General features: G+C 35.9%; 1 protein-coding gene across 5 annotated transcripts; it reads right to left on the minus strand.

The window, feature by feature from the left end:
- Nucleotides 1-1,376: 1,376 nt before the first annotated feature.
- On the minus strand, nucleotides 1,377-11,871 carry LOC132627284 (protein PARALOG OF AIPP2-like). Of its 5 annotated transcripts, XR_009577825.1 has the most exons (9): nucleotides 11,735-11,871; nucleotides 10,656-10,794; nucleotides 9,917-10,132; nucleotides 9,711-9,835; nucleotides 9,456-9,632; nucleotides 6,810-7,103; nucleotides 2,926-3,225; nucleotides 1,910-2,280; nucleotides 1,377-1,785 (listed from the first exon to the last, which is right to left on the minus strand). XR_009577825.1 is itself a non-coding variant. In XM_060342538.1 (8 exons), exons 2-8 carry the CDS (start codon nucleotides 10,688-10,690, stop codon nucleotides 2,045-2,047), a joined length of 1,383 nt encoding a protein of 460 aa, XP_060198521.1. In that variant the 5' UTR covers nucleotides 10,691-10,794; nucleotides 11,735-11,871; the 3' UTR covers nucleotides 1,689-2,044. The 5 variants fall into 5 exon arrangements, 4 of the variants coding, with proteins under 4 accessions (XP_060198521.1, XP_060198524.1, XP_060198522.1 ...); XM_060342538.1 differs by having other exon boundaries at nucleotides 1,689-2,280; XM_060342541.1 differs by having other exon boundaries at nucleotides 1,689-2,280; nucleotides 2,926-3,222; nucleotides 11,735-11,867.
- Between the last annotated feature and the right edge of the window lie 222 nt (nucleotides 11,872-12,093).

The following is a 12,093-nucleotide window of genomic DNA, read 5'->3' on the forward strand; positions in this document are numbered from 1 at the left end:
AAGTTTTGGATTCGCAAGGCTTAGTTACCAATTTCAAAAAAAAAAAAAAAGTTTTTTACTCAGTTGAAATTTTACAAAACTCTACCTTAAGGCCTAATTTTGCTACAAAACTCTGCCTTGCGAAATTTTTTTTTTTTTTTTTAACTTTTACTGGGCCGAAGTTCGAACCCCAAACCTCATGGTATTAGGCGAAGGCCAAAAATTAAAGACCACCAATTTGAGGGACAAAAATTAAAGACCAGTGCATTTGAAGGGTAATCCGCACAAAAATATGAAACGAAATTTCCAGGCCAAGGGTTTGGTTCCTTTCTTTTTATTTGGTAACGAGGATTTGATCATGGGTTCGCCCATAGCCATAATATTTTGGAGATTTCTGAAATATATTGCCTTTAAGTTATTAGCTAGCTCTTTCGTTGAACTACACTAGGGACAACAAATGCCACTCGTTCAAATGCAAAATTAACGATGCATAAACCTAGATTTATTGTTAAGTAAAATGATGTAGTAAAAAATACTCTGCAGTAGTAAATCAAGGAGGACAGTATCATCTGTTGAGCTCGTCATTACATGTGGTTTTATGTAATTATCATTTAAATCATTATTTATCAGTATACTTTCTTATCTCAACTTTTCATTTATTTATACTAAATTAACATGGTTTATAGCATGCACTTGGTCCAATTTTTTGTCACAGAAACTTCTTAATAATAAGAACATTTAGAGCCCATTTGGATTGACTTATAAGTTGCTTATAAACTGCTTATAAGCTGTTTTCTGTTTTTTTGAGTGTTTGGCTGACCAGCTTAAAGTCATTTTGTGCTTAAAATAAAATTAAAAAAATAATTAAGCCCACTTGACTTAGCTTATCTAAAGTAGTTTATAAGCTGAAAACAGCTTATAAGCAAAAAAAAAAAAAATTAGACTACCCCAACTTATTTTTTTTAGCTTATAAGCTGTTTTCAGCTTATAGACATAAGCCCATCCAAACAGGCTCTTAATCCTTAGGTGTAAAGCAATAAATTGCCTTGTGGAATGCCAGGACAATTTTTGCTGTTTAAGAAAGAAATGCGGGAAAGTTAAAATCTATGGTTCAGTTTTCAAGAGAGTAAATTGAATTGAAATCTGACATAAACATATGAGAGATTCAGACCAGCAAATGAGGAAAGAGGTGAAAAGCAATCACTCGGATTTAACCTTCTTTCTTTTATCCACCTTGTTTTATTCCTCAACACTCCCGCGTCTTAGATTTTCACATAAAACCCCAATTATTTGCTGAGTAATCTAAATCTGATGTCAAAGCAGATTTGCTTGAGGAAATGTTGTGATCCAATTGAAGGTGAGAACACTAGTTTGAAACTTGACTGAGAACATCGAAATGAGAAAGAAACCTTCATACATTCATCAGTGAAAATCGAATTGATAATTCGTGCCTTTTGCATTTCCAGAACTAGACATTCAAAAGTAATACAAGAGACAAATATTTATGAAAAGCATTCTAAAGATATTACGCATATCACATATAGCTGTGACGATGGAATCAGAGAATAATAGCCAAATATCATGACCAAAATGAAAGACTGGAAACCTATGCATGCATATCTAAAGTAAGTTCATCTCCAACTGATTTGCAAAAGAGTATTTGCATCTTAACGCAACCTTGTATTTGATGTTTAGTGAATACCTGAGTGTTAGATAATGTCAGATTCAAATTCAGTTTCAACTTGGCATTCTCAGCAAGTACCAACTAAATGTCCCCGGCTTAATACATCTGCAAAATCACTCCAACTGGAGGGAACATCGCAACAAATACATAGATACAATAAGCACAAGCAATTTCACCATATTGTCGTTGTCAAGTTTTGGGTTAAAAAGTGATTCACAACAGATTTTGTACATCAAAAGAACCAACCTTGTTGCTGATAAAGCATAGCAGAATGAACTTCGTCATCTGTCCTCATGTATGTTTTGCCATGTCATAAATTATGGAGCATGTTCTCACAATTAGATTAAGCAGTCTCCCTTCATAGCCCTACTGATGCACATATTAAATAAAACCTACTCGAGACGTAGGTTTGCTTAAAAAGCTCGACTTACAAGCATTATGAGAACTCATAACCTCCATATAACTATCGACACGTGCTTTCTCTGATTGCTTTGACATGGTCATATCATTTACAGAATTTCCCCCATTCGCTAAATGTGAGTACTGAGCATTCTTTACAACTCTCTGTTGATTCAACGAATAGTCATCTGACCTTGGAGGAGACCAATCATTTTCCGCTGAAACATTTGGGGAAAGTAATTACTTTATCCAGAAAGGAAAAGTAAAGCTGTGCAGAAAGAAAAGTGCAAATTGCTTGCTAACCTGTCCACTTATTCTAACTTCTATGTAAACTAAAGAGTTAACTAAGGGTGTTTGGGATGGAGGAAATGTTTTCCTATTTTCCCATGTTTGGTTAGTCAAAAAGTTTTGGAAAACATTTTCTCTAGGAAAACAAGTTGCAAAAAAATGAGGAAAATGATATCCCTAATGGAAGTACAGAAAACAAGTTCCATATGTGACATTCCAAATTCATTGTCTCCCCCCAACCCCCACCCCTTGACCATCCCACTACCCCCAAACCCCCCACTCCCCATAGTGTTTTGCTAGATTACATATAACAGCTCTTGGGATAATATTTTATTATTTACTTACCAAACACTAGAAAATAAGAAACCCACTTGTTTTCCAAGAAAACATTTCCCATGGAAACTTTTCAGTCATACCAAACACACCCTAATTCAAAATTTTCCAGTACCCTTATTTTTCTTGGAGACCAAAAGATGTATTAATGGGTTCTATAAGGTGCAAAAAAACTCCGTGGAGACCTTGCATATTTCCTCATCAAAGCAAGTTCTAGATGTGTTATATCCCTAGAAACATACCTTTCATATACGTCCTGATTTCCTCTGGCTGCATGGCCTTCACCCCTTTCACTGTTCTGTTAAGCGATTCCGCCATTACCCTTTTGACTTCAGGCGGCACATTGGGACAACCTTTTGAGGGCCCTTTTGGATCACCTCCAGCCAAATGGGCCTTTAGATGTGTAATTCCTCCAGAAGAAGATATGAAACCGCAATACTTGCAAACAGCTCTCTGCCTTTTTGCATCAACGGGTGTAGCATGTTCCCACGCAGCATCAAGTGGCCTTCCCCTTCTAACTGATTTTTTTGATGCAGGTGCTGCTAATTTAGAGAAGGTACAAACAACAGGATCCTGAATTAAATCTTAATTGAGAGTGGGGGCATTTTAGAAAAAAGTTTGAACGAAAGAAAAAGAGAAAGCAGGAGCATTCCTGGCACATAATCTTACCAGAAAATTGTTACAATAAAGAGATGTTTTCTATTTGGGGGGATTATTGTTGAGTAAAGAAAAAATTGATAATTGTGTGTGATGGAAGCACTACCGAAATTTGAACACACAACAAAACAAATTGTTTCATACCCGTAATCCAAAATTTTAGCAATATGAAGATGCTAGTTGCAGGAAAGGATGCCACTTCCATATGCAGTGTAATTAAAGATGGTCACTGAAAGCTACTGAAAAATGGCACTTTATCCACAAGATACTTAGATATCTTGCTAAGCCAATTGTTTTGCTTACTTTTGACCATATTTCTTCAGAAAGAGGGAAAAACAACAATATACTTGTCAAATTTCAACGCGAAAATGGTGCTGTAAACCCTCGTCTTTTTTTTTTTTTTGGGGGTGATCAACAACATAATCAGGCTGGCCAGATTTAATGTGCAGTAGCTTTAGACTAAGTTTTAGACATACCTGGATAGTGCTATCCTAGTGTAAGTGATCCACAAGAATATTAAATGTGCAACACGAGTGCAAGTTGCTTGCATAAATTATTGAGTTAGATCCTGTCTTGCTTTAGACGCTATCTAGTCGCCTGATCTTCTCTTCCATTAACTAATCTACAACAGAAGTGGATAGAACCAATACTAAAATTTTCCAATTCCTTTTTTTTTTTTTTTTGATAGCCTTAGCCTCAGGACTAGCTTGCACGCACCTTGACTAATTCAACGAGATACTTGCTACCTCCCACCGGCACAAGTACCAAGTAATTTTGTTCACCAAGGCTTCGACAGATGGGACGATATCGCCTAGTGTTGTTGCTTCTCCCGCTAGTATTTGATCTGAGACCTCATAGATCTCAACCTACTTCATGGACCACTAGGCCGCACCCTTGGGTGCCCAATTCCTTCCTTTTTGCTCAGACCAAAAGAGATGTATATCTTTTTTAATCAATAAATATAGGATTTCGGTTGGCAACGAAATGTCAGCACCAAGGAAGTGTTGTCACAAAAATAGTAACATTCTTGGTAAGACAAATTGTATACAATGAGTTTCACCGCAAAAATTCAGCTTTCAAACAGCTTTTTATTTTGCTACTTTGCGCTTGTATTAGCTAGGAACCTTTCCAACATGGGCTCAGATCGTATGGCTTGTATTAGCTTGGAACCTTTCCTACATGGGCTCAGATCATATGTAGTTTCACTTAGTTTTTTTTATGATTATTTAAGACAGCTTCAAGGTAAGATTCTAAGTATAAGTTCCACTTCTCTCTTCCATCCTAATATGGATCGAATTATTGTTAGAGTGTTGTTATTCATGTCTAGGGTATATTCTTGCATTTCATTCAGATGGGTTGAACAATTCATGGTGCACTTCAAGTTGATTGTTCTAGTAGTGGAGTTGATGGTGCAACTCAACTTGTTGGTACAAAATGGACCTATATTGAGGAGTTCCAAGTTGAAAGTCAGAAGAACACTGCACAAGTCCTTTGGATGACCTAGTATTGAGACACAAAGGGGCAATATCTTATCTGAAAGATGTCTAGTTAAGGGTAAAACTTATATTAAGGTAGTGGATGTTGCTAGTAGTGTGAATTTAGCAAGCACTGTCTTAGTAATGAGTTGAAGCTTCATGGTTTCATGCATCCTAGAACAAATAGATTACACTGTTGAAGATGAAAACGAACTTAAGGTATCTAAAATGATGAAATCTTCCCTTTCTTTTGTGTGTTTATGGGATGATCTCGAATATGAAGTGGTGTCAGTGAATGCAAATCACATTATTCTTGGGAGGACATGGTTGTTTGATAGGGGTGTATTGAGGCTATTGCCTAAGACCCTAAGCAGAATACATATACCATTGAGAAACCTAAAGGATGATAGCTTTCTCTGGGAAAAAATATTCGAATTTATTCTTTTTTTCTTCCACTTGAAATTCTACTAGAATTCTTCAAGGTAAGATCCTAAGTATAAGGCCTCTCTTCTCCCTTCTATTTCTCTTTCTTGCATGAATTAAATTCTTGTTGGAATGCTAATTAGTAGGTCTTTTACTTATTTGTTAGGGGTTGACTGCTTGCATGTAATAACGGACAGAACTCCTCTATCTCCCAGTCATTTAATCCTCTCCTAAAATTGATCTGCCATCCTGAATTTGAGTAGAACTCAGCCAGAAATCCTTCCTTGTTTGTTGATAGAGCAGATACTCTGATTTGGACTGCTAGCAAGGATATGAAATTTTCTATTCTATTAGAAGTAATTATAAAAATCTGCAGAAGCAAGAGGGGCAATGGGATGTATCCATGGAAAATGCTCTGGAAGACAAAGTCTTCAACCAAGGTTGCATGCTTTGGATGGTTTGCTTCTTTGGAGGCCTGTTTAACCCAAGACAACCTACAAAAGAGAGGTTTTGCATTGGGCAATAGATGCTTTTTATGTGAGGAAGCTCAGGAGACTGTTAATCAGCTTCTTATCCATTCTAAGTTTTCAAGGCAGTGTTGGAATCTCTTTTTGAGTATATGTGGTGTAGCCTGGGTGATGCCGCACAATGTTAAGAACCTGTTGGCATGCTGGCAGAATCAGAAGACAACGAAAAGGCTGAAGGAGATTTGGAAAACAATCCCACTCTGTATTTTATGGACTCAATGGCTGGAGAAAAATAAGAGATGCTTTGAAGGCAAAAAGAGTCACATTTCAGTGGTCAAAAACAAGTGTATCCAGTATCTGTACTATTGGTGTAAGGAGGGCTTGTTAGAGGATATGGATCAATATCTTGATTCCCTAGAGTTGTTAGGGAGAAGCATGGAATGGTTGATTGGTCTAAGTTCCTCTTTCTGTTGTAATTTCTGTACCAACTAGGTACTTCATTAATAAAATTTAACCTACCTTTATCAAAAAAAGACTACTTGCATGTCTTTCTTGATTCCATCTCCCATTCTTCTTAATCTCTTTTTGGTTTTGATTGATAGGTTGAACAAAGTAAGAGTTCAAGATGTCTTAAATGTTTGGGTTTGTGCTATTCTTCAACAATTAGTAAAATTCCACATATCCCTTCATCCCATATTATATTTTGTTTTTCCAATTATGGATATTCTCAAGGGTTGATGGATCTTCCTTCAATTTACTGAAGCCACAGGTTGTGGTTGCTATCAAAAGTGTGAAGCAGCAGATATACAATAATATATAAGTGTCTCCAGTCAATCAACAAACAAGAGAAAAACTTCAACAAGCCAACTGAGGTTAATATACACAAGCTCTTCACCAACTGCACACCCTGTTCAAACCACAAAAGTGCAGTTCCAAGTCATCCAAAATTAAGCTATGAGACAGGCAAGAAACAAAGGCCTCAGAATGCTTCTGTTTCTCTCATTCTAATAGAAGTCAATATCTTTCTAAAAAGACTCCTGTCGACATATTACTAATTTTCCACATTAAAGGATATATAGAATCATCCATGTTTTTAGAACATACCTTCAAAGTCAGTCCTGATTTCCTCTAGCTGTGGGGCCTTCGCCGCTCGTATAGTTCCTTGTAACCATTCTTTCATCACTCTTTTGACTTCTGGTGGCACATTTGGACAACCCTTTAGTGAACCTGTTGGATCGCCGCCACCCAGATGTGTCTTAAGATAAGTAATGCCTCCAGAGGAAGAGATAAATCCACAATACTTGCAAACTGTCCTCTGCTTCTTTCCATCTACTGGAGTAGCATGTTGCCAAGCATCATCGAGCGGCCTTCCCTTTCTAGCTGATTTTGAGGTAGGTGCTGCTTATTCGAAGAAGCAAGAGGAGGATGTCCAAAGAAAAAAGATCTTACTTCAATCAGATTTGAAAAGAAGGATAAATAAGACAGAATAAAATGGAACAAACACAGAGGTCATCCTTGCACTGGAATAAGTACAAGAAACGAGTTACAAAAGCGGAGAAACTAGTAATTGGGCATGATGGAAGCAATACTAAAGTTCAAAATTAACACTAACAAATTGGTAAGTAACCCATAGTTGAGAATTTTCATTTTCTTTTCAATTTTTTTATTCAAAAGTAATCTTATCTGTTAAAGAGTGTGATCATCTCATCTGAATGCAGCAGTTGTTAGAGAGAGCACACTTTTATTTACTCCCTCAGTTCAATTTTACGTGTCCGCTATACTAAATTACATCTTCCATATTATCGATATTGCACCTTGCACAAGTAGTATTAGCATTATTCTCATTGTTTCTTGTTCTTCGATTTCTGTTACTATCTGTTGTTTCTTGTACTTCAGTTATCGTATCATTTAGTTGATGTTACTGTTCCTTTCAATAGAATGATATGTAATGCTTTCCTTATTATTTGCCATGGCTTCTTCACTTCCGTATTTTCTTTTTTCCAAAACTGCTTTGAAGTCCTTTTCCTGAGCCAAGGGTCTATCGGAAACAGCCTTTCTACCCTCACAGGGTAGGGGTAAGGTCTGCGAACACTCTACCCTCTCCAAAACCGACTTGTGGGATTACGCTGGGTATGTCACTATGTTGTTGTTGCACCGAAGGTGCTAATATAACAATCGTAACATATACATAGTACAATAAAAACCCCAAAAAATGAAGTACTTTAGATTCATACAGAAAAGAAAAATGACAAGAAAGTTGGGGCATTTTTTCTGAAACATTACCACTGGTCCTCTATCTGTAGAACGGTTGGTCAAAGTAGTGGTATTTAGTACATAGCTGACCACAGACAAATTATTTGTTTACTTCTAACAGAGCTTGTTCTTTTAGAAAGATGGAAAAGCTCGATCTATATCTAACTTAAATATTGGAACACTGCACCAAAACTCCTGATTTCTGGTGCACTAAATTAGGCTGATGAAATGTCATTTTCAATTGGCTATGTTACAACTGTATTGAGATTCTGTGGACCATATTTTTGTGCATTGTAAATTTACTTGGCAGGTGTGGACCATGTTCATAGGTAACTTTGGCATTCATTGGACAAGTCCTACGACGTTCAGGAACGTGTTAGAGTGTTGGGAAACTGCATGTCCTGATGCATCACGAAAGAAGATCTGGAGAGCTATTCCTCTTAGCATAGCTTGGACTATATAGAAAGAAAGAAATTTGAGGTGTTTTGAAGGCAAAAAGGAGTGAAATATAGTAGTTTGCACCATTTGTATTACTGGAAAGATGGAAATATTGTTATGAATTTAGATCATGGTGGACATGCTAGACTACTTAGGTTTCTAATGTAATCTAGCCTGCTTTTTCCTTGTACTTTCACGGTATCGTCTTGATACTGTTTTTTAATATAATCTTAACTTATCCAGAAAAAAAGGAAAAAAAAAAACTGTATTGAGTGATTACTGAGCTCGCGTTGCGGCTAAATGATCTCTTGCATGCTCCATTGGCCTTTACACATACTATATGACATTTTCTCACAGAGAAGCTCCAACCATAATCTTCCTTTCTGCTTTTCCATCTACTATTAATTTCCACTAGCTTTTTATTCCTAAGTTTTCTCTTTTCACATGTTTTACTACTCGGCACATGCTTGCAATCATTTCTCATTGTGAAGGACAAGAACTACCTGTCTCCTCAAGATGGCCCTGATTTTTGAAACTATTAAAATGACCATAACTCCATCAGATGAGGTGCACAATATTTGCTACGATAACTGAGAAGAAAATGAGAGGAACTCGGCTTGATTATTCCCTCAAGCTATTGGGGTTTAAATAACTATGTTTACATGTCCTAAAAAGGAAAGAAAATCAATACAATACCTAATTACAATAGGCGTAAATTAAGCTACTTACTATATTTACACATATTCTAGAATATTCACAAGGATTCTAACAAAAATCAAATCAGAAAAAAATTTAAAAATAGAAAAGTAATAAAATGAACAAGTAAAACATCTTGCTAAATAATAGTACCCAGCATGTCCATAGTAATATTATCTTCAAACTTCAGTTTAACCGGTAGCATCCTCAAATATATTTTCCTTTGTACATGCACAGAACAAACAAATATAGCTAGAAATCCACATTATCCAGCTAAATTGATACTTGATGAAGGTGATATTCGTTATCTTACACAGGTGAGCATATAAACAAGCCAACAAGCTTAATTACTCAAAGACTTACAAGAGTCTTTCTTATTGGAGGATTCCTTGCAACTTCTATCTTTTCCATCATTTGCTGAATTAGGGGTTGAAGCTTGTGTGACTCGGGCATTATGAATGAAACAATCATCGGGTGAGTGTTGAGGAGGAGCTTGTCTTCCACTGAAGACGCCCCATAGATATAATTTACCCTCAAATCCTGCAAATTTAGTGTGGTTAGTACTACAAACATGTGAAGAAGCTCGTCTATTCAAGACTTTGGGATGGTAGGAATTACTGTGATGCTTTTCCGGCAGATGAGAAGAAGTAAATATCAGGAGTTCAGAATCACCAACCAAGGCTTTTAAAGCAATGTCGTAGTGTTTTAAGTTATACAGCAGATTTTCAAAAACTGGATCGTCTCTGAGACAAAGTCATACCAAGATTAGAGGTGGTATGTATAACAGGTAAAGCAAGATTTATACGCTAGGTTCATTACCATACCTGCCTTTAACTGAAAAGAAATAAATGGCAATATTATCATCAATCAGTTTAGAAGTTTTAAAACTCTTAGGCCACACATCACGCTTGGGAAGCAATTCAGGATAGAGCATATCCGCCATATCTTTAGCTGCCAGCCATACTTTTGTGCATGCTTTACTTGATAAATGGGCTTTAAGATTCAAAGTCATCTCTGGACGGGAGATCATGAAACTACCCCTGTGAAATGAGAATAACCAGATTTTCATACATAGAACTGAATAAGAACTAGGGTGTTTTTGTTATGGAAGAAAATGCTTTCCAATTTTCCCATGTTTGGTTGGTCAAAATGTTTTGAAAAATATTTTCTAGTAAAACAAGTTCCTTAGGAATGAGGACAATGAACTCCCTATTAGGGAAAACAAGTTCCACAAGTGACATTCCACATTAATTGTCTCCTCCCCACCCTTTAACACGCCCCATGCCCATCCCCACCCCCACCTCTGTAGCCCCCATCCCCACCACCTCACACCTCTACCCCTTCACTTTTCGTAGATTATATAGAAATGTTTTTGGAATAATATTTTTGGCTTATGTACCAACCACAAGAAAATAAGTAAGAAACCCACTTATTTTCCACGGAAAACATTTTCCTTCATACCAAACACACTCCTACTTGCAGCTTTCATCAATGCCTCATCCAGAAGAGATGAGAGTTAGAACGGGAAAAGAATGATAAAGTAGTAATAGGTATTCAATGTACCGCCATATGGTATCAGCAATTGGTTTTGCAGCCATGTCACAGTTGTTGAGCTGAAAGCACTAATCTTTAAATTGTCTTTCTTTCAAATTGTAAGATTGTCTTTTGTCACTTTAACAAGCTTTCGTCCAACGCCAACAATCTGTATTTACACCAAAAAAGAAAAAGGAAAAAAGTCAACCATTTTAGGATCTCCTCATCCTCGTCTTTTCCTCTTCCATCGCGTCTGTGATTGATAGCATGAATAAGCTTCAATTAATCAACTACTTTACCAAACTCAGGGTAATCTCAGCTACCATAGCAAACAATGTTCTATAATTTTTTTACAAAAATAACCATAGAAACTATGTCATACTGTCATGTTTGCTTTCTAAACACGTCTAATTTATTTATACCGTAAACAAAAATAAAAGAGAGAGAGGGATACAAGAGTAGCACTAAGATTGCAACTTTTTTCAAGAACAAAAAGTTGTTCATTGTCCAAAGGAATTAAAAAAAAAAAAGACATCTTTCCCATTTAGTGGTTATAGTTGAGTAATTTCAAAATGGTATCTGCTTACACAGTTAGAAATTAAAGACAACTTTTTTTTTCTTCCTTTTCAAAGATCAAAAGACGAAGCTTTCTGCAAAAACCCAACAAAATTGATCTTTTAAGTCTCAAAAAAAAAAAAAAAAAAAAGACCCATGATATTTTTTTTAAAAAAAGAAAAGGGTCAAATTAGCACATCAACAAGACTCTTGTGGAAGATCAAAATCCTGCATTTTTCGAAGTATAAGGTCGATCTCAGTGAACCCCCCCAAAAAAAAAAAAAAAAAACTGTAATCAAGAAGAACTTTCCCCAAATGTACTACTTACAAAACTAGCACAATCCATGAGAAAAACAAGTAAGTATGAACTTCAATTACAAAAATACAGAGCAGTATTAAGAAAAAGATAAAGTTTTTGACCTGATTTTGCAGAGTTAAAGAAGAAGTGATGAACTGAGAAAATGGGTGAGTTTAGGGTTTGGGGAGAAATCATAGCATAAATAAAAGGGGAAAAGAGAATGGGGGGTTTGGGTCACCAAATTTCCCAATTATACCTCTACTGGTGAGGTGAACCAGGGCCATTTTTTCAATTATTTATTCCTTCTTTTTTTTTTTTAAGTATATTCTTGTTTTCTTGACTTCTCCATTGTTTTTGCTTTTTTTTTTTTTTTCTCCATGAGGAAGGAGAGGATTGTGTAAAAAACTAAAAAATAATTTAAAGCTAGGAATTCTAAAACAAGTGAGCTTTGAGTCAATCCTCTAATTCTCTCAATAATGGATATACAAAGTATATGATTTGGTTTTTTTTAGTCAATTTTTTTTTTAAAGAATATCAAATCAATAATATCAGTTCACTAGTTATGATTTACATAAATATTAGGTGGATAAATACTTACATATTAAGTGTTTGCAA

Source organism: Lycium barbarum, chromosome 2 (genome assembly GCF_019175385.1).
Source record: "Lycium barbarum isolate Lr01 chromosome 2, ASM1917538v2, whole genome shotgun sequence".
Lineage (NCBI taxonomy): Eukaryota > Viridiplantae > Streptophyta > Magnoliopsida > Solanales > Solanaceae > Lycium > Lycium barbarum.